Here is a 21,460-nt window from a genome sequence, read left to right as displayed (position 1 = left end):
TCTCGTTTTTCAAGCAAAAATTATTACAGACTTTTGAATCAATAAACTTGGTGTAAAAATGATTTTCAAGTCTACACACTGAAAAAATTATCCCTACTTACTTATCACTAACTCAATGTTTAAACAAATAACATCCGCTCTGAGACTAGAAAACGGGCATGTAGGTCCAATGGAGGTCTTCTGAGCAGTATTATTGTCGGCGTAATTGAAACTTATGTAACTGCCCACAATGTAACAGCCCGGAAACAATTAATTAATAATGTTCGGACCACTTCACGAAGTGAAAAGGAACTACGGCGTAGGATCTGTTTTTTTTAGACCATTTTGACAAACTCAAAGAAAGCTGGTGAAGGCAAAGGTCAAGTTTGGTATCAATTAAAGGCCTTTTCGGCCGTGATTTGGCTTCAATAAAAACTTCAAAGAAAGATGTCTCCGTGTCAAACAAACAAGGTTCGTGTGGCTTCTTAACAACTTGTCTTCTCTCACCACAAAAATATTTAAAAAACGTACGAAAATCAGTTTTCAAAAAATTTTGGTCGGAACATTGTGCTACTTGCACAGCAGTCGGCTATTCTTTTTATTTACAAATAGATATGTATTAGATCTTGATCTTATATCTGTGATCGCGTGACATGGTTTTTTGCTTCATAAATTCTTCCCATGCCCACAAATCATGGTATAAAGTGTGCCAGGAAAAAAAACATCGGACGAATAGCAAATTTTTGTACCAAAAACAAATCTAAGTAATTGACCTAATCTAGTTTTTATTTCAAATGATCTCTGGTTTCTAATTGGTTTAGCAAAAAAAAACGTAGCGGTAACGTGCGTAATAAAGAAAATATGTCTTGTAGACGATACAAAAGTTGTACATCTCAAATTTTAATGAACGGAGACAGAGACAGGAGAAATGAAATTGGTTGCAAAATGGTAACGAGACATTCAATCGGATGTAACACGAGTGCGGCTCTGAAAAGACTTACTAATACTGAAAGATTACCACTAAGCAGAGAGAGAATTATCAATAGCTTCTAACTGTAAAAAAAAATTTTAACTGTTCTATGAATGCAATTCCATGTAGATAGGGACGAAAGAGCGGCAGTAAAATGGTCGGTTTCCTGAGGGGGCAGGGGACTCTTTCCTCGTTTATGGAATACCTCCTCCTCTATTTCATCGTTTTTGAGTCCCAAAAGATAAGTCTAAGGGTAGTTTATTAAAAACACTCTAATTGTAAAGACTCCATTTTACGACAACTTTTATATGAAAGAAAAATTTTAATGAAGTGGACTCTTTTCTAGTTCAAGACATAGTTCTTCCTATAACTTCGTCGTTTTTGAGAGCCAAAAAAAGGCTGACAGTAGTTACTTCAAAACATTCGTATTATTAAGACTATATTTTACGATAAATTTTAGATCAAGGAAACAACTTTAATGAAAAACATTGGTATTTTATATAGCCTTGCAGTGGGCCCGTTTTTTTCCGGCACGCTATCGATAAATAGACTTCCATTTCCATGCCTAAGTTTCTATTAAGATACAGCACCGGCGTATCTTTACTGGGATTTCAAATTAAAATAGTGGCTTTAGTCTTTCTTGTTAAAATCTATTGTAGGCTACTCCCCCTCCCTATCGCTTTCCTTCCATGAAAAATTGTCGTCAAAAAATTTCAGCAATTAAAAGTTTTAAAACTAGAACTTTTGCACCACAACCGAACTGAATTATTAAAAATAACCAATTTTTGCCCAACAAACGACACAAAATAAGCTGATTTAGCCATTACAGCATAAACCAAAACCATGTAGTAGGCCGAGTCAAACAAGTGAATAGAAGAAAAAAAAAGAGGAAAATATGCAAAGCCAGCAGTAGCGGATTTAGGGGGGGGGGGGATTGTTTTGGGTAGATTTAGAGGGGACATAGCACTAAAGGGTCCCCTCTTTGATAGTATTTTAGGACCTCGATTTATGTCAGGCGGACCCTAAAGTTTTTCTACAGGCGCCTTTATGTACTATTTTTGAAGAGGAGCGCGCGCCGAAAAAACGCAACTTCTTGGTCAAAATTTTTGAAAAAGCCTAAAAAGACTGCGGCGCAAAAAATTTGGCCAAAACAGGGTCTTTTTAGTGAATAAGGAGAGCTCGGAAAATCAATTTGGTCGACCTTAAAAATGCATAAATGTAGTCAAAGTTTTAGCAAAAAATTGCAGCGGAGTATGCCTCAAAAAAATTTAGGATAGGTTCGGATATAAATTAGCAGTACAGGAGAAATGAGTGAAAAACCGCTCCTTTTAAAATCGCCCCAATATAAATTTTTAACCCTTTCCCGGGAAAAATTTCTCAACAAATATTTATGGATTGAATAAATGACTTCACAAATAAGAGCAATGGACCCTGAAAGGAAAAAGATGCTTTCGACATATGGTAATAAACAAAATGGACTTGTAATAGTTTATTTCGGGGCAATTCTCAAGGGCGACGGACCCAATGGCAGAAAACTTCCAAGCTACTAAAAAAAAAGACTACGATTTTCATTACTTAGTTCATTTCTGACTTGTTACGTTTCCTTTCAGATATTTGAATAGATAAGCCATGTTAGCTGCAATAACTTTCGTTCAGTCGATCAGAACTGCAATGAAAAGACTTCCTCGTATTGTGCTTGAGTTTCCTCCAGCCCAGACAGGTAAATTAACATGGCGACATTTCACGCTGTGTTATCTTAAGTACATCTCGCAATGATAGGATAACCTACAAAAATATCACTAAAAATCTAGGGGCGGATCTAAAATTTTGTCGACCTTTTTTTTTTAGATCGAACAGATTGATTTCCCGAGCTCTCCCAAATAACCAGAAAGACTCTATTTCGAGTAAATGTTATGTGCCGCAGCCAAATTTTTGAGAAAACAGTCCAACAGTTCAAATTGGTTCATTTCGTCGCCGTAGGCGCCTTTAGAAAAAATTTAGGGTCAGTCAGCCAAAAATTGATTTAGGGCGGGGTCGTTTGGAACATCATTTGGAATATCAGACCATATTGTTGATTCAGCATTTGGAACAGATCTAAGAAAATGTATATAATCAGCAGCGACAATGTGACTAAATTAGAAAGTTTTTAAAAGTTTTTATGGGTCTCAACAACTACAGGGATGATCTTAAGTTTCCAGGAAAAGGTTTAGGTGACAACACAGAGGCAAAGCTGCACTTTCCTAACTAGCAGAAATGACCAAGAGGAACTTTAAACTGCAAGAAAGTACAAAACTAAATAAATTAGCTGTAAGAAATGAAAAAAGAAAATCCTCTACGGGATTCATGCCCCGACCTCCAGAATTAGAGTAATTTCTTCACAACTGCGTCATAACGGCTTCAAATACCAGCCAATATTAAAGCGGATCAACCACATGCTTGTAAACTGTCACGGCTACACTGCTATGCAGCAGAAGTGCTACTTCGTTGAACGCTAATTTTAACTGATAAGAAAAGAACTCGTAACGAATTTAAAAATTTGTGTGTTTGAACAAAAAGAAACAGGAGTTTAGCAACGCGTACGATAAAAATTCTGCCGCTCTTCCGAATTAAAACTGTGACATCACAAAAATTCTGCTGCATATTCCATCTATTTTATGAAAAGTATTTCTACGGATTCACGGCAATGGATTTCAAAACAAACCCAAATCGATTTTCAAAAATTCTAATTGTTCTAAAATATTTAACGGGACTCAACTAAAGCGAAAAAATCATTTCTTAAAAAAATGGTTTTCTTTTTCATTGCCAAATTGACTTAAAATGAACTTTAACACTTATTAAACTTGATGTTCGCAACATCATTTAACTTGGCAGTCAATAGGGATATTAATAGTCAAAAATTGACAACAAAAAGAAAAAAACAGCCACCAGACGACATTGGCTCTGTGTAAAAGAACAAGAAAACCGAAAAAAAAACTTTTTTTTTTAATTTTGAAGTTTCGGGTTTCGAAAAATTATTTATCATGCCGAAGCTTTTTAAATTTAAGATACTGTTTATGAGCGTAAACTTACACTTTTTTCGTAAAATTATCCCATTTAGAGAAAACTGGATCAAAAAGTAATTTTTTTATTCCGCTTGGATTTCAAAAAGTTCATTTTTTGAAAATTAAAGTCATTCACGTTTTTCGTGACCTTTACTCTTTTGCTGTTCAATTGTAGAGTTTGTCTTCATTATGTTTGAAATGAAGTTAAATTGAAAGGAACAAAAATGAAAAAATCATCAGGAACTATATGAGTGAAAATCATTGTTCTTTTACACAAAAAGGAAAAAACTTTATTTCCCGAACTTCTACAGATATTTTAATCTGTAAAACTACTCATCTTAAACAATTGCATTTAATATATGAAACGAGTCTTTGTGTAGCAGACGAAACTGATCAAAAAGAAAAAGTCAAAAATAAATTCTTTCAACGGTTTAAAAAAAATTAGCGCGTGGGCAAAATAAAAATAAAAACGTTTGTTATCATTCAATAACCTGAAGGTTCTCAATGACCTTTATTTCGTAAAGCGTTCTTTTTTATTGCAGCTTGAATCACGACCATGAGCTCTTTTATTCGGCAGACTCCTCAACTCTATCAGACGTTTCCTTCCGGCAACTTTCTTAAAATAAGGCGATACAAGAACTACGTCCTGCTTGTATAACAATACTATTAAACCGAAATATACTTAAATCAGCAAGCAGTAAGCTAAAAAATGGCAAAAAAAACGAAACCGATTCTAAAATTCAGCTCTACCTCCTTTCAAGAAAAATGATTCGAAGAACAGTTGAACCGCGAGACGGATGAGATTAGATTGAATTTTTGCGACAAATGACTCAAGTGTGCAATCAAAAGACGACTTCTAAATTGTAAAATAATATCCTGTGAGGCGGATTGGATTGCATATAATGATCTAATAATAATTTCGATAAGTAAACTATTTTACGGTAAAAATAGCAATGCTGATATGAATAAACCTTATGCACTGATGATTGGTACGAAAAGAGCGATGACACAGAAGGGCAAAGAGCGTAGAAACAGCCAGAGGTTATTACAGCTCAACGAACCAACTACACCAGTAAAATGGGTTCAACGAAAAAATAACAAATGTTTGCAGATAACAGAACACAGTTAGCAGTAGCGAGAGTATATGCAAACTCGAATCAATCCCTAAAATACATTTAAAAAGTCAAGCCTGAAAATAGCCTATAAAATAAAGTAAATATGGAAATAATTTTATGGTAATGAGGGTGATAATTTTTGTAAGTAAATTATGGAAGCGCAAACACAACAACATTCGACAGCACGCTCTTAGCATATGAATGGGATGTTATGGCGATATAATAAAAAGGTATTTTGAATACGGATGATAAGCTGAAATGTTGAACAATAAGGCGGGTAAGTTCCTGAACACGCTTTTTCAAGCCGCACTATTTTAAAAAGTCTGCATAACACGATAAAAATTCCCTTTCCTAAGGAACAGAAAGATCGGATGGCAGAAACTTCATACTCAATCAAAGCTTTAACTGTCCAAAACTGACTGAATTACCACCATTCAGATTCTTTTAATCGTGGGTTGTGATTGCCTAATATAACTTTGTCATTTGCTTTTTCTGTAATGACTGATTCCTGCTCTTTTTCTGTGTCATCACAAGGGGAAACATTATTTTAAGAGTCTTTAGAGAGTTCCTTTTACTCTGGTGTGGTGTGATGAAATGTCTGTTTGTTGTTCGGCTTAGTTGTGTCCAGCCGGATGTGACATTATGAAGATACGGTATGGGGATATAAATGATACCGCTGGGTGCAATGCGAAAGAGATCAGAGAAACAATGCCAACACCAAAAAGGATTGGTTAAATAGAGCTGGGACGGTATGAATGGTGTCTTCATATTGGGATGGGCAGTGATGAAATACCACAGAGGCGAAGTTGATTTTCGCATCTCCTGGTGATAGACCAAAAATAGAAACAAGAGCCTTAAATGGTTATTTTTCCATCTTGACTATGTTAAAAACAATCTTTAGACACAGAGGCGAAGTTGCACTTCGCATACACAAGCAAAAATATGACCGCAACGCTACAGGGAAAAAAAGAGCAAAACTTTGAGTCTACAAAATTTCTTAAGTGACGCACGCCAATTTTGAGTCTACATAATTGCAAAGTGACGCGAGCCAATTATGACGCATTAGCAGTATCAGTCAATTTGAAAAAAAATTTACCAATTAACATGCCTCAATTTATAGAGCGGAAGCATTTTAACTAGTATACAAAAAAAGTTCATTAAAAACATGCGACCCTGCAGAGGTTCGAACCCTCTTATTTTGCTGCTGGTCTCCTTCCCTACCTCTACGCTACAGAATCATAACACCTTGAAGCTAAAGTGCTATTTGTAATACAATAGTGTGTGTTAAAATCATTAGCATTTGCTGTACTTAATCGCTGGTTATTGATCTTATGCATATACTGCAATAAAAGAGCACTTTCAAAAAAGAGCACTAATATTTGCGACTTAGGATGGAAAAAAATGAGTTCGTAATATCACACAAGCTTCGCTTGTGTAAAACTATTTGATCATTAATTTCAAGTAAAACAAATATCAGATCCAATTCACAAACTTTTCTCGACATCACTTATTGGATTTTTTGGAATCCGAATCACGACTAATAATGCTCTAATACGATGCTAAAATTGACTCCTGGTGAGCTTCTTTTGAGGCATAGAATGATACACAAAATTCAGCTATAAATCACCCTGAGCCATAGTTTTTCCCACCGCCTTGGGTTTCGGAAAAACAACATAACTAAATTTCATTTGACAAACAACCAAGAGGCGAAAGAATCATTCGTGAAAAAACTGTAACCAGTTGATATAATGATATAGGCAACTTGCCCAAAGATGATGCAGAGTCGTGCACCAGTTTCGATAGAACAAGCATAGCATTGCAACCTATCCGAAAGAAAACGAGACTGATGCCATCATGAAATGACTTTGGGCAACCAAAAATTGGTGCCAGAACTATCAACCTCAAAAGTAATACCGGACATTTTTAGCAAAAAAATTCAGTATGAAAGTGGACATAATTAAAACCGACAGCCAATAAGCTAAAACTCAGCTAAAAATTTTCGTCAAAAAAACATATTGGAAAAAATTGCATGTTAGCAGGCTGCCCACTTCGTTCAGAAAAGTTTAGAGACTAACACTGATGACACGTTACATGCTACTCTGAGTAAGAATTGGGAGTTCAAAAATGTCAATTATTGAAAAACGCATCAAAAATGGCACTAGATTGAACATGTGTGCCCACTTTGCTTGTGCGAATTTCAATGCCTCTTCAGCTTTACGAATTTCGGCGTCTGCTTTCACTAGTTCATTCTGAGTTGGACGCTTGTAAACGCCTTTTTTCAGAGAATATTCTGCGGACTTTACGGCGCGAACTTCCTTGAGTGATCGTCCTTCTCTTTCATCTTGTTTACCGTTTGCACTGGCCTCGGAATCGACTTCAGCAGTGAGCTTAGTGGTATGAAAGTTTCAAAGTCATTTCGATCGAAGAAATCGTTGACTAGCCTGTGGAAAAAATCACAATATTATTTGAACAAGAAGCGACATTTAAAAAAAAATTAGTAAACTCAATGAAATTACCACAGATAATTGTACGACACAGTGATAAACTAGCTTGATGGTGGTCCTCGACTGACTTCATTCGCGAGAATCCCGATTCAACTTTCATATTGTGAGGCAAGATAACTTCAATGCATTGAACTACTTTGGCCAAATCTGAGGACAGTTTGCCTTCTCGACATAGCTTGCCTTGATCGTTTCGCACGTGCCTTGATCGTTTCTTCGTCCATTGCTGCGGCCATAACAGAAACAATTGAAGTATTGCTCAGCCCAGTTGCAACTTTCTCTTTAAGCATTTTTTGGTTTTCGTGCTTTTTCAGCTTGGCAAAACCAGACTTGATGCGTATCTGGGATTCATCGAGAGAACACTTGACCTTAGTCGAATCGCCCATGACGGGTAGGGCCCATGCATAGGTTTGTTGCAGGTCAGAACTGTAGCGGCACGGCATCTCACTCAAATCTGAAAAATGTCAATTTTGAGACACCTTGAAAAATGCTGAAAGAATAGGAAGTTTTTATACACTATATACGACCACTATATACTATCTATGAAAAAAAATAGTTACCTTTAGAGCCTTCTGAAAAAAACGAGACCAATTAGAGACTAGCCTTTAAAATAGAGACCAAGTGGGCAGCCTGCATGTTACGCTCACATAGGATCTACGATAGCTATACAAGAAGTTTATGTAACGCGGACTACAAAATTTGGAACCTAAACCACCAGCGCTTCACTCGACAACAATGAAGGCAAAAAATCACCAGCAGAAAATAATTATGGAAATATATATTTATACATAGATTGATTTTGAGTTCTAGATAGTACCAGTAGCAGATAGTTTCCAGTAATTTGAATTTTCATGAAATTGAGCATGTCAACAAAATTGCACTTAGCGCTCATTAATTTAGATGAGGTAAGCGAGCTCAATTACGTCATGCTTGTAAATTTGGTCGAAATATTTTAGGCAATCGCCAGTCGACCCTTCTGGTTTCCATCCATGAGCATTTGAATTTTTTTATTCTGCTGCGAACTCAGAAATTTATTGTTTATTTTTGAAAGTGCCAGTTCATTTTTTAAACTTTTTTGTGACCTTTACTTTTTGCTGCTCGATAGTGGTGTGCCTTCCTTTTAACAAAGGAAAATAAATGAACTTAAAAAGAAATCAAAAAGTCAAACCGCGAAAAAAAACGAATCTAAGCGTGCACAAATTTCAAGACATTTTACTGAAAAAAAACTAGCAAAAAATCAGCGAGACCTATAAATAAAAGCAGGGGCGGATCTAGGATTTTCTCGAGGGGGGGGGGGGCGGATTTTCAAAAAATTTTCCAAAATTTTGACGACCTTTTTTTTTTTTTTAGGTCGACCAAATTGATTTTTCGAGCTCTCCCAAAGCACTGTTTTGCCGCAATTTTGGCAAAATTTTCTGCGCCGCAGGCAAATTTTTGAAAAAACAGTCAAAAAAGCCGTTTTTGGGCACTTTTTGATAAATTTAAAAATTTTGACAAAAAATAGCGTTTTTTTTTGGCGCGCGCTCCCCCTCAAAGTTAGTATATATTGGCGCCGAAGGCGCCTTTAGAAAAATTTTAGGGTCGGTCTGCCAAAAATGGATTTCTGAAAAAGTATCAAAGGGGGGACCCTTTGGGTCGGCAGGGGGTCGAATCCCTGAGGGGGGGGGGCGTCCGCCCCCCCCCTAAATCCGCCCCTGAATAAAAGTCACTTCGTTCTATTATACTTGAGAACTGACAAAAATTGAACAAATCGGAATAATACTTTTTCTTTTCCGCCTGGAAATCTAAAAATTATAGTACTCTTTTGACACTAGAAACAAACGTTTTGTCGCGCCATTAGAGCTTCGTCGGCGGCAAGCGTAATTTGCTTTCTAACTAAGAAATGAATGTGAAGTGAAAGAAATCAGAAGAAACACTTGAGTGAACTTTTGAGCCGTATCTCAGAAAAAAAATGTCTTTCTGACCTAAACAAATGTCTTCATTTCGTTCATTCAAAATCACGACCAAAATAAGTCCTTTCATTTCCTTCATAGGCACTTAGAAAGCAGTTCGGTGTCATGTGTAACAAATATCCTCTTTTAATCTCCTGAAACTTTCATTCACTGTATAGAATTTCATGGGTAGAGAAAAAAAACGTAAAATACAAAATTAATTCTATTTCTTAAACTATTTATCGAAACGAATAGCACCGATAATGTTATTAGGTGGCTAAGCAAAAACATGGTTGCCATTAATCAAAGCTTCATTTATCGTGGACCTTCGATATTCTATTCTGACATTGTCCGGTTGCTGATTAGTTAGTAACCAGGAGTATATTCATCGCAAATCTTTCACTTTCAGATCCATTTAACAAAATAGTCTAATATAACTGAAGACTCGTTGGAATTAGAATGGACATTACTAGTTTGGCAGCTAGTACACTCAGTTTTCATTCCGGCTCCAAGATTGTGATGCTGAATTCTGAACGTGTACACGGCAGGATTCAAGTCAAGATTCACAACGAGAGTCTCACAAATCAGTTCTCGCTTCCTCGCAGCTTCTCTGACTCTGACAGGTGACATTTTACGACCATTTGACAAAACTATTGCAACATCATCTTGAAGCGCAGGATGCCGACTTGAACTCGGACTGTTCCGCACTCTCAAGCAAACTCTCACAGCATCAAAACTTTTCCCATGTTCGTATTCGGAGTTCGCATTTTGGTTCGAGTTCTGTTCTTGGAGAGTCATCTTCGGCTGTCTACCCGAATTTTCATCTTCGTTTCGATCGAAGGAGCTCAGCAACTCATTAGGCGCTGAGCTTCTCGATGCTAGTAAGTTCGAGAGTGACTTGTCCCCTGGTGTGCTACTGCTGTAATGGTGTGTGAAGATGGAGGGCTTTGGTCTGACTGATAGATGGATCTGTCCTCTCGGGTACATCCATTGTACCGTGCCCTCGGAACATTCGAGTGCCGCTACTTGCACTGTGTGTCTCCTGTTGTCTTGAGTCTCGTCAGATCTGAAAAAAAAACAAGCAAGTTAGAATAAAAACACATTTCGACAGACTAGATACTTTCTATTTTTAATTTAAAAGCGACAAAGCGTTGGATCTTAACGCTACTTGCTGAATTTATTTAATCTCTCAAAATCTTCAATCATTGTTTCTAGACTAGCTAATATAAACAAAAAAACACAATCGACCCTGAACCTGATAGTAACAGAATATTCAAGAAAGAGTTGACTAACAAGAAGAAACTTCAGTGGCAGATAAATAAACTCTCATGATTATTTACCGTATAGTTTCCACACCACATCGAACGGTTTTTCTTACTTCGAAAGGAAAAACGAGTTAGTATTTTAATGTCCCAAGCGAACGAACGATATTCAAACATTAGCAATATATACCATCAATTCAATTGTTTACAATCATGTTAATGCGTACAATCAGATCCAGGTACCTTGAGCAGACGGAGTTTTTTTATAGCCGATTCGCTGATATCAACAAATTCAAAAACAAACAGCAACCTAGATCGAAGTTGCAGCTCATCACAGGACGGATGATCGAGAACCATGCATCAGATCATCGCATTTCGATTTGCTTCAATGACTTCGTATCAAAATGTTTACAAGCTCTTGTAGTTGGCCTCCCACTAAGTTTTCAGCAGTGATAGGCGCCACTTCAAATACTATCTGCCACTTCAAATACTATCTGCCACAGCAAGACAGATCAGAATAATCTAGGTCTGGTGGGATCTTTTTACCTTCATGTATCTCGCCCAAACTCGCAGATCATCAACGGATGGACAAAAAAAAATATTGTATGAAAATACTAGCATCTGATTGATTGAACATACTATAAATACGAAGATCAATATTTTGATACAGTGCTGAAAAATAAGCCAAGTAAAAATGCGTAAGGTGCCCAACAATGAATACCTGGACTATCCTTGCCCACATTTAACAAAGATAGAAACTGGAAGTTAAAAATCAGAGGAAAAAATCAGCCTCAGTATCAACCTGATCCTCTCAAACAGGTTTCTACCAAGGGGACTAGGATCATATCAAGATTTTTCGCACGGGCGACGGCGGTTCTTTAAAATTTAAAAAAAATAGCAACTTTCTTTTTAGAGCAATTTGATCAATTTGTCCAATTTGATTTCAGAAAGTAGGCTATTCAGTCAAAAAATTTTGCACCGCTCCTAGATTATGAAGAGGCCAACTTCTTGAACTCTATTGCGAATATTAGACAAGATCGTGGTCTCATTTTCGAGTATTCGGATAAATTCTTAAACCAAGAAAAATTTGTAGTCACTTTTGTGTTTCCCAAAATAGTTTTGTCCATCTTCTAAGATTTAACTGCCTCTTGCTACCTGTCTGTTTCTTCTGTCGACATATTCGATGTTTACAAGCTGGCTTTTGCAAGACTTCTGCATTCCTTTCAGATGCGCTTGGGCCAGAACAAAGGGAGTGTGTGGGAATTAGAATGTTAAGGTGTTGTTTTTGTTTTGATATTTATTTGATGTATGGCACTAGGCCAGCGTTATCCCTCAAACGAGCGCAACCTAATATTTCAAAATTCTCCCTCATCTCCCAAATCAAATCTCAAACTGGAATCTTGTTACAGTTAAGAGCCGCAAAATCATTGTCTGCTTGAAAAACTCGTGCAAAGCCCCCCAAAAAATAACAAACTAGCTTCCTTTAAGATAATTTTTTTTATATCGAATACATGTATACTAACAAAGAAATGAAAATCTGGAATTGAGCTACTGATTCAAAAAAGTCTGACAGTTCAGAAATGACATCTAACAATCAGGTAAAACCGCAAGCCACAAAATGCTATATGACCCAGCCAGTCCCCATTTTGGATGTGGGGGATACTTTGATCGAATCCAATGCCTATTACAGTCTCATCCATTGCCACTTTTTAGTCATATGAACTACCTTTTAAAGGATTATTTTTAAATAGTAATGCAACAACATATATGAACAGAACGGAACTATTAAATAGTTACATTAAATTGCTTTAGCATCTCTGTAACCAGAACAGATCGAAGACCCCGACTTCTCAATAATTGCTTGATACTCAATTAGGAAAAAAAGTTGTTATTGTAGCACAAAATTGGAATGACGTGGAATGAGAGCAGAGCTGAACTCTTGAATATAATTCAACGTATTGAATGAAATAGAAATTCCTCAACATACACACAACACACTCAATCGTGCTAAGGTGTTCAATTGCGACTACAGCAATGGAATCCATCACGAGGAATGACTATCAGGATGAACTTGCCTCACGTGAGACACTTCACGCATTGCAACACCTCTGAGACACTCAACATTAAAAACGGATTGAAAAGAAGACCATAAGTTGTTCACGTTGAATCAAAATAAAAGACATGATCAAATTACGACAAAAAAACAGGTGCTAAAATCTTGGAAACTTTTTGAAGGTCTGTTTGGTGATTAAGCAGAGATATATTTCCATGCTTTTAAGAATTCTACAAAGAACTCATTTGGTTCGTGTTTGCTCAGGGTTGGTTAGTGGTTAACAATGGCAAGGTGGCATGGCTAAGGTCTCCATCATGATTCGTGCTCGCTGCTTGCGTGCCAGGCCAAAATTATCAGCCCGAAAATAACTTAAAAATTGCATGCAGCTGTTTAGCGGTTATCAACAACCGCGATTCTCCATAAAGAGCTAAACAACCGCTACTTTGGTCTGATCCCTCGTAAATAAATGTCTTAATACTTAGAATTGTAGCCATTGATTGATCTACAAACAGACTTTGTAAACACCGTACTGATATCATACCCCGTTACTTAATCCCAAATACTGGCAGCTTTTTATATTATATGTTCTCAAAATAACTATGAAACAAACGCTAAAATTTAAACTCAAAACTAAAGAGATGATCCACATGTATAAGATAAAAAAAGGCCTTGCAACACGTTAGTTGATTTAGTTTAAATCAAATTTCCGGACCCGAACAAACTATTCAAATAACGCCATTCAAACAATGCAACTTACACGACAACCGAAGAACAGGCTGGTCCAGTCAACACTTCTTTAACCACTCTTGATGTACTTTCAGACAGTTGACTAGGCAGGTAATGTGGTAAAGATCTAGCACAGACAGTCGATATAAGACAATTAATCACTAATATAGCTAGGAAAACAGACCAAAAATTGGTACAAATCGAACTCATTTGTACGAAAAATTTAAGGCCAAGGTTTTTGCTAATGGAAGAATTCAATAATTTAACATGAAACTTATAAGACCAAATGATTTACAATTTATGTGGGTCCTCAAATAACCTATCTTGACAAGAACGTCAGATATGGAGACACAAAATGAAATTCTGTTTCAGTTTCGACAGATTTCCTCCGTTAAAAATCTAGCCAGACAGTAAATTGGAATGAATTCGGTAGATGCTGGCGCAATTAAATTTAAGAGGTACTTTAATCAGAACAATTAATTCGAGGAAAGACCCGATATATTGAATCAATCAACAAAAATTATTTCCCACAAGCCTATTTCTATAGATCAAAAGAGGAAAAAATAAACAATAACAAAAAAAGATGAGTCTTTTCTATCAAGTTAGATAAAATCTTTTTCGCATAAGCATGACATAACCTGTTTAAATATGCTGCTATTAGTTAGTAATGTTCTTTATCCAATCAGAATTAAGAGTGTAATTTCAGTCCCCGTCTTTTCAACACCACCCCGCAACATGCATATTAGCGGCTTAACTAATCAACACGGAATGAGAAATAAAAAATCTTGATCATCAGATGCATTTCCGATTTCCCTTCAGACAAAAACTGCTGTTTGCAAAGTTAACGGCGTTTACCAAAGAGATACGAATAAAATCTGTAAGTGGGAACCAACAAATTACGATTTTCTTGTTCGAATGCGAAATGCCTTTAGACAACATTTTTAATCTCAAAAAAAACTTTTCTGCTTTCACGCCAGATCAGTGCATGAAAAATTGATGAAATACTTTTTCTTATTTAAAAAAAGCAATATCTAAGACACATTATAGGGTAATATAATGGCTCACTTGGCTAACAGGTATTATAATACAAACTCCAAAGTCACTTACATGATTTCTCAATATGCGAGAAATTGACACCAGCCTAACCGAGTTGAAAAGCAGGCTAACCGATTTGACACGCAGACTACTCGAGTTTCTCAACACAAAAGTATAAATCTCAACTGTTTTAAAAATTGGAAAAATTACACACCGCCGCCTAGATGAGCCCCACTGATTTTGATGCAAGAATATACACAGAGATGAAGTCGAGCTTCGCACTACTTTCGAGACAAAATAAGAGAGAGACTACATCGAAAAAATTCGAAATTGCCCAAAAAATTAGTCTATCAAAACGAAAAATGCAAGTTTTGAAAAATGTATATGCCAAGACATAAGGTAAAATTAGCATCGAAAAAAAAAACTTTCCAAGCGGCAAAAAAGCCGAAAGTACCGAGACAGAAACCCTTAAAGCCGAAAAAGCATTCAAAAAGAAACAAAAAAATAGCAAGTCCCCCTAGTCCCCATAACACAGACACATAAAAAAAACTTTGTTTGCAACTTGAACACACGAATACAAAATTCCTTCGCATTTTTAAAAAGGTCGGACAAAAAGGCTAATTGAAATTAATTAGCTTTGTTGGTGAATATTTTCTTTCTACAACTCTGACATTACCCAAGTCCTGTAAACCACTCCTATTCGATCAACCTCACAAGACAAAATTCTTCTAGTATACAGAGCATTCTCCCAAAAGAGATACGACAAAGTTGACACCAGCACCTAGCGACTTCTATGTAGCTGCAGCACATTCCAAGAAACGAAAAACAATGAACTACTTTAAATTCAATTGAAAAACTATTAGAACATGTCAATAAAGGGGTCCTTACCAAACCCTGGACTCAATGCCCTAAATCCTTTATTATGATTATTACTCGATGAAACAAATATCATTGCAACATAATTTTAAACGTTTGATCCAGTCCTTGCTATTCCAACTTCTGCGGGAAAACATCATAAAAGATAGATCTACTCAAAAAACCTAATACACAGCGAGTCTGATCAATCTCATAGCACCAAACAACTTCCATTCGATCAAAATAGACAACTTCTTTGTAAAAGTGGACTGTTTCATCGCAGTAAAGGGTATTCCCTTCAAAATATGTTCTGCTAGAAAACCCTTTTTAGAAGTTATTGCAAAAACTGACTGATATACTCAAAGGAACATTTCAAAATCCACGTTGAACAGCGCCCGATCCTCATTCGACCAAAACATCAACTAGTAGTTTTCAAGAATATTCAAAAAGTTTTTAAAAAAGTACGGTCCAAATCAAAAAATTTACTTTCCAGAGGGCGATAACTTCTTGTGTAAAAGTTTTTGTCAGGGTCCGCTAATGCAGAGGAGCTTCCCATTACCTGTTATCTCATTGAAATAACAAAACAGATTTGAGAGGTTGGTTTCCGAGAAAATTGACTATTCCGAGTGCCAAAACTTTGTGTGCAAAAAAAATGGTCGTTGCCACTTATGCAGGGGAGCTTGTCGAAACAGTTCTATCCATTGAAACCATAAACTCATATTTGGAAAAGGTAGTTTTCGAGAAAACCAAAAAAAAATCAAAAATATGGGTCAGATATTCCCCACTACTTTTTCGAAGGCTGTAGACAGAGGGGTCAAAGAAAAAAATACTCTAGAGGAGGCAAAGAGTATGCAGGCACAGAGAGGAGTAAGCGGTCTTTCAGTTGATACACTTTTTTGAAAATCAGTAGTTTCTGAGAAAAACTAAAATTTTTGCAAAAAGTGAAAAAAATTTCCAAAACGAAATTTCAACAGACAGATTGGTAAACATACAACCAATTTGAAAAGTACGGAGGTGAGTGCTAACATTGTGTTGATCTTGAAAAGTCCCAAAATTGAGTTATTAAACCGATGAAAAAATAGGCCGAAATACTTTTGACCGAAGAATTTTTTTTAGCGAAACAAAAAGTAAATACGAAGTCAGGGTAACGAAAATTACAAAATATAGGCATAAAATCAAACACTAAAAACAATATTAAAAAATGCGCGTAGAAAACAAACAATTCCAAGATGTGACAACTAAGCCGACAATAGATAAGCAGACAAATAATTGACCGATAATTTTTTTTCGAAACAGAATATTTCCCGTTTGAAACAAAAAAAAACAGGTCCTGGTCAGACCCGAACCCACGACCTTTACCAACCCAGGCTTATTCGTTACCTACCTGCTACGCTAGCCAGGAATGCTAAGAAACTTGAATAATGAAACAAGGTAGAAATGATTCCGGACATCCAGATGAGTCCTGTGGACAAAGTTACCGACGCGAAAAATCTCATAGCCGGTTGCAATACCCCTGCTTATTGTAACAGTCGCCTACTTCGGTCACATATAAGGCTTAACAAAAAATAGGCCCTATAACCATTGGCTCAAGAGTCAGGGACACTATCTCTTGTGTTTTTCTACCTCAAAAACGTTCGGAGCCAATTCGGTTCGCTTGCGACATGAGACTAGAACCCGTTACAGCTTAAAGGCTACTACCAAAATATCCCCCCACTCTAGAAAATAAGAACGTTCCCATACTTAGGTCTCCAGATACCCAAAATACACGAACGCCGTTAAAAACAGGGTCGGAACAATCCGTTAAGTTACTTTTTATTAGACAGTGGAACTTTGATCCATTTCAGATGGATCAACCTAAAACTCGCCTTATCTCAACATAACAATCATAAAACACACTCGAGAAAACTAAATTTGGTATTTACATAGTAGCACGCTTGAGAAACAGAGTAATTAAACTAATTAAAGACTCTGGCATAAATATAATCAAATATAACTCAAGAAGTTTTCCAACGATGAGTTCCAATCAAAGGAAATAAGTTTTAACTCAAGAATATAGTTTTGGATCTGGACCATTGGGAGACTTCACTTGTCCGCCTTTCCGTTGAAGGTTCACACTGGTCCAGTTGATTTTTGCTCTGCTCTCGTATCTGTTCTGTCTCCTATATCAGATAGGATAGCTCTACTCTAGTTTTCTACGATGGAAATTGCGAATAGCAACTTCCCACTTCATATGTTTGACAACTTTCCCGCAATTGTTAATTCGGTCGCTCTGTTTTCTTATTTGATGTTTTCAGTTGTCGCGAGAAAACTGAGCATGACAGGCTCCATTCGAATTTTGAAAAATAAAACTTCACTCCAAAATCACGTATATTCGTGTCCCTCAATGTCAAACTTCTAGATATGACCGACTGGCACATACTCCCCGGACTCAAGATCGATGTCCTCATCGCGTGCTGCCGGCTGTCAGTGAATCCCCAGAAACCCGAGTGTTACTCAAGATACAGTGCCAGTGGTCATTAACAGAAGTTTGCAGCAGACTTAAGTTTATCTACACCCCAAAATTCACAACCATGTAAAATTTTCACACTATCGCTAAACAGCAATCAAAATCTGCACACACCTGCACCTGTGAATTTTTGCTTTTTAAGCTAGTAATTCAAAATTTCTTTTGTCCTAGCCAATCAGGAAATTGTCATGCAGCATTTTGATTTATATAATAGATATAACATATTAATAAAAATATCTCATTTGATAAAATTTCTTTTTGGTGAACCCAGATTTCATCCGAGTTCACCCTCGAGCCCCCTTCCCTCTCAAGACTCAAGACTCTAGAATTTCCTTTTGAGCCACCGGAATTCTAGAGTCTTACGAACGACTTGATTTCCTCCACATCCCAGATCAGGCAGAGATTCGCGTGATCCGGGTACCAGACCCAGATGTATTTGACACCGTGATCTGTTTCAATAGTGCCTCTTCATCATCAGAGCTGATCACGATCTCCTCCCAAGCCTTCAGCTGTTCATAGAATCGCATCCACTCCCTTTGCTCCTGCAATCTCTTCGCTTGATTGGGTAAACTCTTCACCCTCGACTCTCGGTTCAAACAGAAGGAATTGTGAAGACTCATGCTCACATTCTTCGCCAGGTCTTCCTCTAGTATCGACTCCCTCGCTCTGGTGTTGTTTCTAGATACTCTACCAACTCTTTTCCACCCCGTCGTGATCGCATTTCGATGGGTCAGCAGAGGTCTCTTGAAGGCCTCCGGTCCTATCTCGGCCTGGAACTGTCGATATTCCTTTTGATACTTCCTCATATGATCCTTCGTTACCATGTATAACCAGGACGTTAACGTCGCTCGAAACCAAGGAGAGAACCGTAAGCGCCTCCATACGTGTCTGACTTCCATTGGTATGGCGAACACCTTGCATGCGGTCTCAAACAGCTCAAGTCTCCTGCTGTAATCTATCGCGTAAATCGACTCTGCCGTTGGCGTCTTCGATTCCCAATACTTTGCTACATTTTCTTCAATCCATCGTAGGGCCAGCATCGTGCTCACCACCAAGATGGTCACCTTTTGCTGATGATCGGGCAGTCCCAACGACCTGATTTCCTCCACATCCCAGATCAGGCAGAGATTCGCGTGATCCGGGTACCACACTGTTTGTGCCAGACAGTGGCATGGACAATCCCCATGTGTGAGGTCGATGCTCCTAAGATTGCGTTCTCCCGAGGCTTCTAGGAGAGGCTCAAGTTCCATCATTTTCTCGTGTATCGCGTCGATCTCTTCCAGGTTTGGAGCACCAACCATAGGTTTCCCGATCACGTTTTGTCTCTCGTGGTCACTTGTGTTTTCACCTTCCAAACCCAGAAGTTCTTCCCCCCAGATTTCACTCAAGTCGTCCCTCTGTTCTTTCGGCACTGTCCCTCGGATTTTCCTCAACAGCTTTTGTGAGTGATGCGACATCCGAGCCAGTCTTACGCATTTGGGCACTGAGAAGGCTTTGTCTATTAATACCCTTTGGCTGGATACCTCCACCATCGCCATGTGCAATGGATAGTGGCTACCACATAGTTTGGCCATCACTGACCCCACTAAGGACTTCGCATTTAGAGGCAGACCATAGGCTTCGCTCATGGGAAATCCCATTTCCGCTTCAAGTCCAACCTTCCAGCTCTTGATGTGTTCTGGGTTACTTGCAACACCCCGGGCCATGACTCCACACTCAACGCGGTCACCAAGTGGTGTTCTGACTCTAGCATCTCCATTGACTGGAGACTGCACATTCTTGAGAAGAATCCCAGAGCTGTTGCTTGGTTCACCGTGGTACTCGCGTAACACTCAGCCACGATCTGTCTTTCACTCTTCTCCCTTTCGGTAATGTCTTCAAACCAGGTGACTAGGTCTTCTTTCTGGAAGGACTGTATCCTGACGCATGACCGTCCATCACAGGTGTGCTCGCCATTTCTACACGTCGAATCAAGACAACTGCCCGGCTCCATTTTCTTCACCGACCCTAGTCTACTCGTCACTTCACTTGACTCCTTCACCTGAGGCAGGATTAGTCTATGCACTATACTCAGTGTCGCCAGATCTTCATCCTCTGCTGGTGCTAATCTCACTCGCTCCGTGACTTCCTCGATCAGGCTCGCATGGGGATGTGGACACCAGGAGGGCCTCAGAAAATACCACACCACTCCCAGATTCGTGACCATCATGCCATTCCCGTTACCCATCTTCAGTTCGACTCTTTTACTTGAGCGCGGCACACTTATTACTTCTGGTGCTTTCTCGAGAATCAAACCTAAGCTAGGTGTCTCTCTCTCTACAGTGTCTATCCCCGCTATCTTCTCTGTCCAGAACTTTAGCAGCTCCGCCACCTCGTAATTCCTGTGAGCGCCTCCGGCTTCCGAGTCCAGGAAAGGGTTGTATGCCATCCCCATGACTCCAGACACATACTGGAACTCTCCCTTTTTATTGGTTTTCAAGTACTCTCCTGACGAGGCCAAGTTACGGTGCACGTCGTGTTTCTCCTCGAATTTCTTGTTGTAGAATCTCCGTATCTCATCTAACTTCCTGTGGCTCTCTAGAGACTGCCAGGAACCATCCTCCTTTTCTATCCCAGTACTCTGGTTCACGTTCAAGATGACTGCTGAGACTCTCCTTTCCACCGTCTTGCTTCCGATTGCTCTTTGGTGACATGCTAGGATGGTACTATCAGTCATCATCGACATTATCCACCTCAAGAAACAGGTAGCATCTTTCCTCCTTGCCAGACTCAAGCCTGAGTTATCCCTAGCAACGTGTTGCATCAGCACTTGATACAACTCTAGATTCTTGCCTCCCAACTTCACTTAATCATACGACGTCAGTGTCTCTAACTCTATTCCCACCAGGCTCCACGCGAACATCAGTTGTCCTGCTGTTCTAATGAAGGGATTCTCCATCAACGGCGATGCCGATGAGGAGGTTCTCATCGCTTCTTCAAAATGATCCCTCAACAAGTTCTGCCAAGTTCTCTTCAGTAAGCTCCCCAATTCCAATTTGTTGATATCAGCCCTCTGCTGGGTAGCCCAGTTGCGTCGTTTGCGTGACACTCCACTGTCGAGCTTCTTTAGGCAATCTTCCAATTCCTTCAATGTTTCCAGGGCCACCCACCATTGTCGGGAGGTGTTCCTCGTTTTATTCTTCTCAAGAGGATCGCTAGTCAGTTGCTTCCCAGTGGCCTGATGTTCATTTGAGACCCATTCTTTGCCGACGTCCACTTCCCATGTCTGCCCGCTCGTCGAACCTCGTTTCATTTTTGTCCTCTGATGCTTGAAGTCTTCTTCCGTTGTCGAGGTGGTGGGGATCTCCATCTCTCTTTCTACCTCGAGCAGTTTCCTTGGTTCGTAGCTACTCGTTCAATTCTTTCAGTCTTGACGAGCTACCGCTCACCTGACTACCACTCGGGGTTGAACTTGGGGTATAACCAGGCAGCGCGACGTCCATCAAT

The 21,460-nt window shown here is 38.5% G+C and overlaps 3 protein-coding genes across 3 annotated transcripts in view; 1 reads left to right on the top strand and 2 right to left on the bottom strand.

Moving 5' to 3' along the window:
* Positions 1-21,460, bottom strand: part of LOC134839246 (endophilin-B1-like) — a 240,021-nt gene that overhangs the window by 25,970 nt on the left and 192,591 nt on the right. The window lies entirely within an intron of this gene.
* The window catches only part of LOC134839289 (electron transfer flavoprotein-ubiquinone oxidoreductase, mitochondrial-like), a gene marked incomplete at its 3' end in the record, with an annotated part of 89,307 nt that overhangs the window by 7,647 nt on the left and 60,200 nt on the right, over positions 1-21,460 (top strand).
* On the bottom strand, positions 9,743-14,425 carry LOC134839293 (uncharacterized). The gene is made up of 2 exons (XM_063854793.1): positions 13,610-14,425; positions 9,743-10,603 (listed from the first exon to the last, which is right to left on the bottom strand). The coding sequence occupies exons 1-2, from the start codon at positions 13,786-13,788 to the stop codon at positions 9,943-9,945; spliced, it is 840 nt and encodes a 279-aa protein (XP_063710863.1). The 5' UTR covers positions 13,789-14,425; the 3' UTR covers positions 9,743-9,942.

This window comes from Symsagittifera roscoffensis, chromosome 2, assembly GCF_963678635.1.
Source record: "Symsagittifera roscoffensis chromosome 2, txSymRosc1.1, whole genome shotgun sequence".
Taxonomy (NCBI): domain Eukaryota; kingdom Metazoa; phylum Xenacoelomorpha; order Acoela; family Convolutidae; genus Symsagittifera; species Symsagittifera roscoffensis.
This window is presented reverse-complemented; position numbering and strand designations above follow the sequence as displayed.

What these genes read in the sequence shown, in the direction of transcription:
- LOC134839293 (XM_063854793.1), bottom strand. Translation starts at nt 13,788, where the DNA reads ATGAGTTCGATTTGTACCAATTTTTGGTCTGTTTTCCTAGCTATATTA. An exon ending in GCCTGTTCTTCGGTTGTCGT is followed by an intron (nt 10,604 to 13,609) that starts GTAAGTTGCATT and finishes TTTTTTTTTCAG; the next exon opens with ATCTGACGAGACTCAAGACA.